This window comes from Vollenhovia emeryi, unplaced genomic scaffold (genome assembly GCF_000949405.1).
Source record: "Vollenhovia emeryi isolate VEMERY1.0 unplaced genomic scaffold, V.emery_V1.0 DF939929.1, whole genome shotgun sequence".
NCBI lineage: Eukaryota > Metazoa > Arthropoda > Insecta > Hymenoptera > Formicidae > Vollenhovia > Vollenhovia emeryi.
Window position 1 is genome coordinate 1 of NW_011966437.1, and position 5,595 is coordinate 5,595.

Below are 5,595 nucleotides of genomic sequence, written 5' to 3' on the forward strand. Positions count from 1 at the left end.
AGAGAGAGAGAGGGATATATAGTGTGCTAAGCGTGCCAAGCCAACGTGCGGGATAAGCGTACTTCCTGTTTCTCTCTCTGGACGGTACGTCCTTTCACTTAGGCTGTCGTCGTACCAGTGGTTCTTTCGCACCCCCATCTAGGACACCGCAAGCTCAAGCCAGTAGGGTGTCCCCACTCACATCGATAGTGATCGTCGATGGATAGTGAGGGCAGCACCAATCAATAAGCCAATCGATAGATCAAGAAAATGCCGAGTCGCTATCCATCGATGATGCGTTACAATTAACAATAATAATCAAGCAACTAGTTACAAGTTAGCGATTACGAGCAATCGCCACGACCACAATAACGCGACAATATTATTTACAAGAGAAAAAAATAATGGTGAGCGCCAAACATACCGCCCACCAAAATATACTATTATATTTTTAAGAGCCTCTATGATGAATTGCCCGTCGGCAGTGGGCACAATTTCACCATAGGGCGTGTTAACGATCCACCCGCAGTTTGCACCGTAGCGACTCGCGCCACGCCGTCGCGACCCGGATGCAACGAGGCCACTCGCCCCCGCTTCCACTGTAAAGGAGAGACGTTTTCGTCCTTTAGTAGGACTAACGAGCCTTCCTGAATCGGATTGACTTGCCGCAGCCATTTCGGACGCTGCTGCAACGTGTGGAGATACTCCTGCTGCCAGCGTCTCCAGAACTCTTGGTGCATTCGCTAAACCAACTGCCATCTGTCCAACCGACCCACCGGTACCGTCGTCAACTCCGGACCAGGAAGCGACACCAGAGGTTCCATGGTGAGGAAATGACCCGGCGAAAGAACCGTGAGATCCTTAGGATCCGAGCTCAGGGGACAGAGCGGCCTGGAATTCAGAACCGCTTCTATTTGCATGAGCAACGTGCTAAACTCCTCGACCGTAAGAATTTGAGCTCCCACGACACGCCTGAGATGAGTCTTCATGGCCTTCACTCCCGATTCCCACAGCCCTCCGAAGTGAGGCGCTGAGGGAGGGTTGAAAGACCACTTGATTCCTTCCGTCTCCGAGGCGAGCTGCATATGGCTGACCAGTTCTCGATGCGCACCAACAAAATTGGTACCACAATCGCTGAACAACAACGAGCACCTGCCTCGCCTGGCTATGAAGCGTCGCAAAGCTGACAGAAAAGAATCCGTGGACAACGAAAAGGCTACCTCCAAATGAATAGCCTTGACTGCAAAGCAAATGAACAAACAAACGTAAACCTTATAGGGAGTCACTCTCCGCGCTCGTCGATTAGTCACAAAAAAGGGTCCCGCGTAATCGATTCCCGTAATCGAAAAGGGTTTTACCGGATTGACGCGTTCAGACGGTAACGCCGACATGGGCGGTTGCACAAAACGAGGATTGGCACGAAAACATCGATAGCATTTGGACAAAATCCGCTTGATCGCCTGATGTACCCCCAGGATCCAAAAGTGTTGCGCTAGCAAATATTGCGTCGCGCGTCGACCGACATGTAAGTGGGTCCGATGCGTGCGCTCAATAATAAGTTCCGTGAGCCTGTGCTTGTTTGGCAGCAACGCGGGATGCTTAGCCTCGTAAGGCAGTGTGGAATGTACGATCCTACCGCCCACCCTGAGGACTCCCGTTGGAGCCAGAAAGGGTTGGAGTTTACGCAAGGCTCGTGGAACACTCTGACCATTTTGGAGTCGATCAATATCCTCGGAAAAGCATTGAGACTGCAACATCTTCACCAACACGAGTAACGCCGAATGCGCTTCCAGCTGATCTACCGCGATAACTGCTGGAACGGGTTTCGCTTTCAATCCTTCAATGAAACGCAAACAGTAAGCAGCGATTCTGCAGATCTTGTCCAAGGATGAGAATCGAGGCAGAAGATCGACGAAGCCATTCGAAGGCTCAAAACAAGCAAGTGTGGTACGAACCATCTCCTCTTTCCCAAGGGAATCGGATTCAAATCCAGGCGCGGGGCGAGGCTCAAATTCCACCAACCAATCCGGACCGTGCCACCAAGCTGTGCATTTCACCAATTCGTCAGGGTATAATCCCCGAGAGCAATAATCCGCTGGGTTACTATGGGTGCGGACGTGTCCCCAAGACGATATGTGGATGTTTTCTTGAATTCGCGCAATTCGATTGCGCACGAATGTCTTCCACTTATGTGGCGCTGAGCGTATCCACGATAGAGTGACCATAGAGTCCGACCAAGCATACACCCCGTCCAATGTTAGGTGGTTTCCAAGAACTCGCCGCACGTACGTTATCAATTCAGAGAGCAACACTGCGGCGCAAAGCTCTAGCCGCGGTAAAGTAATAGACTTGAGGGGAGCTACCTTTGCCTTCGAAGCAATCAGTCGAATCGTAACTCCGTCGTGAGCAACAATGCGCATATAAACTACCCCCCCATAGCCCTGCTCGCTAGCGTCACAAAAGCCGTGTAGTTCACGACTCACCACCCCATTTCGCGATAAGGAACGAGGTATGCGCAGCGAAGCCAAGACCGCCAATTCGGACCGATACCTCTCCCAGCGTTGACATATCTCTGGGGGAGGTCTCGTGTCCCAATCTATTTTCGAAATCCACAAGAGCTGGATTAAGCGCTTGGCTGTGAACGTAAGAGGTGTCAAGAAACCCAAGGGATCGAAGACACGAGCCAACTCCGAGAGGATTGTGCGCTTGGAGCAGTCCCGATCCAGTGGATTGACTCGAAACCCGAAACTATCGGAGCCCGTGTACCAATGGAGTCCCAAGATTTTAAGAGATTGGTCTTCCCTGAACTCAAACGATAAGAATGAATCGCAACAAGCCTGAGGATCTAAGCCAGCCAACACAGCTGGATGGCTGCTAGCCCATTTCCTCAATTCGAAACCGCCGCCCCGTAGTAACGACTGCAACTGGCTCCGAAGATCGCGCGCCTCCTCGACGGACTGCACGCTAGTGACGATATCATCCACATACAAGGAAGATGTTAGAGCATTCGATGCCATCGGATGGGTATCTTTACCCTCCTCGGCCAACCGGAGCAAACAGCGAATCGCCAAGTAAGGAGAGGGAGCGATGCCAAATGTGACCGTTTTCAAACGATAATCAGTTATCGGTTTGCTTTCCGAAAAGCGCCAGACGAGTCTCTGGTAATCACGTTGCCTCGGTTCTATCCATACTTGGCGAAACATCTGCCTCACATCGGCAGTCAGAGCCACCGATCCCACACAAAAGCGGAGCAAGACTGCCATCAGATCCTGCTGTAGCTTAGGCCCGCTCAACAGGGTCTGATTCAATGAAACCCCATTGGTACATTTAGATGAAGCATCGAAAACCACGCGCAACTTCGTGGTTGTACTATCAAGCTTGACGACCCCGTGATGGGGTAAGTAATAGATCGGCCCATCGACTGGATAGGGCCGGTCAATCACCTCCATATGCCCACTATCCAGATATTCCTGCATGAAGTTGCAGTAATCCGTTTTGAAAGCGACGTCCGCCCTGAAAGGGCGTTCGAGGGAACGAAATCTATTAACCGCTGTTTGGCGAGAGTCGACAAAACACGGAGGATTCTTTGAAAAGGGATACGATACCACGAAACGACCCGAACGATCACGATGAGTGGTCTGTTTAAAGAATTCTTCGCAACGTCTATCGTCCTCAGAGCTGGAAGAATAATCCGGAACTTCCTCCAATCTCCAGAACCTACTCACCTTGTCGTCTATCGATTCAAGCGAAGTCACGAAGGAGTGTAAACTTCGCGGAGCATGCGAAGAGACCGCACCCATCAACACCCAGCCAAAAATTGTATTGAAGGCGTCGGGCTCTCCGGCCCCCCCTTTTCTACAACCATCTCGAAGAATCGAAACAAAGACCTCTGCTCCGAGTAAAACATCGACCGAGCGAGGCAGATAGTACTCTGGGGAAAAAAAGTCAGTTACAATCCATTTTGGGGCCCACAATTAGTAATCGAATTATTTAGATTGTTCGTAACTCTAACTTTTACGAATTTTATCTCGCGTAACTAAAAATCACAATTAGCCGTTCTATCCATATTCAAGATATTAGAGTAATACTAATCAATTCTCTCAATTAGTTCTGTCGATATTCAGTAACGCAAAGATAATTTTCACTTAAGTGGCAATAACCGAAATGTTAAGTTGCTTAACTACATCAAAAAACGGTCAAAATTTTTCCCAGAGTAGAGTTACGAACAATCCAAATAATTCGATTACTAATGGTGGGTCCCAAAATGGGTTATAACTGTCTCTTTTTTTCCCAGAGTAGTCTGGATCGGCGAGCGGCAATCCGTCCAAGTGCTCCCACGATCGACCCTCAATACCACGAGTTGGGAAGAGAGATGAGATGCGTGGAAGCACCGTAGCCTCCACGGGCAGGCGCACCTCCGCTCGATTTGGCACCCGAATCACGAAGGAGGTTTTACCCTGGGTCGTGGCGGCCTTCTGGTCGTTTACACCATAAACGAGCATACGATGCTTGGTGCGATCGAACTCGCCCCTTCGCAGGCAACTTTCCGTGATGAAATTCGCTTGACTAGCGCTATCCAACAAGACCCGAACCGGAAACGCGTTACCGTGAATGTCAAGTATCTCGGCCTTGACGGTAGACAGCAATATTACCGGACTGGAATCCATCATGCTAGTCATTGCAACTACCGATTGATTGGTTTGCGAGGTAACGGTCGATTCCGCTTCCCGCTTCGACGAATCCGCAGTCACAGGAGTGGCCGCAGGGGATAAGCCTAAGCCTTGTTCGAAATGGAGGAGTGTGTGATGTCTCGATTGACACGACCGACACGTCCAACTAGAGGGGCAAGCCTTTGCGTTGTGACCCAAACGAAGACAGTTGATGCACAACCTTAAATTCTTTATAATAGAGTACCTTTCCTTGGCCGTTGATTTCAGAAACTGAGGGCATTTCGCAACCGAGTGTTGCTCTTTACAGACTGCACAAGCCATCGTGCCGGTCACAAACGACGAGACCGCAGCACCGGGCTTGGAGGACGGCAATTGAGCTTCGCGCCCTTAGCTTCCGCCTTCCCTACCGTGTCCGATGTGCTAGACATAGAGGTTAAGACCTTACAATATTCCTGAAGGAATTTCGTCAATTGACTATAACTAGGAATTTCGGTCTTCCTATGCTCCGATTCAAATTTTTCCCGTAAGGACGGGGTAAGTTTATCTAGCAAAAGATTGAGCAAAATGAAGTCCCACGATGCGGTCGGAAAGCTCATCAGCTTCAACGCTCCAACGTTCTCCTGGAACGTATCCCACAGTCGGCGTAAGGCGTCGGCCGAATCCTGCTTCAGCGGCTTCGCTTTCATGATAGAGTTCCAATAATGTGTAGCGAGTTTCCTCTTATTCTGATATCGCCCCGTTAATGATTCATATGCCATAGGATAATGATCCTCGGACAACGGCAAATTTTTAACCGCGTTAAGCGCTTCCCCTTTCAATGAAGACAACAAGTATTGGTACTTTTCCATGGTAGAAATCTGCTTGTTGTTGTGGATAGAGGTGTTGTAGAGAGAAATGAACGACGGCCAGAGCGATAATTCCCCCGCAAACTGAGGCAAAGAAATCT

General features: G+C 49.7%; 1 protein-coding gene across 1 annotated transcript; it reads right to left on the reverse strand.

Moving 5' to 3' along the window:
• Window positions 1-722: 722 nt before the first annotated feature.
• Window positions 723-4,970, reverse strand: LOC105556561. Its single transcript, XM_012003655.1, has 2 exons — window positions 4,256-4,970; window positions 723-3,910 (listed from the first exon to the last, which is right to left on the reverse strand). Exons 1-2 carry the CDS (start codon window positions 4,968-4,970, stop codon window positions 723-725), a joined length of 3,903 nt encoding a protein of 1,300 aa, XP_011859045.1.
• Window positions 4,971-5,595: the final 625 nt, after the last annotated feature.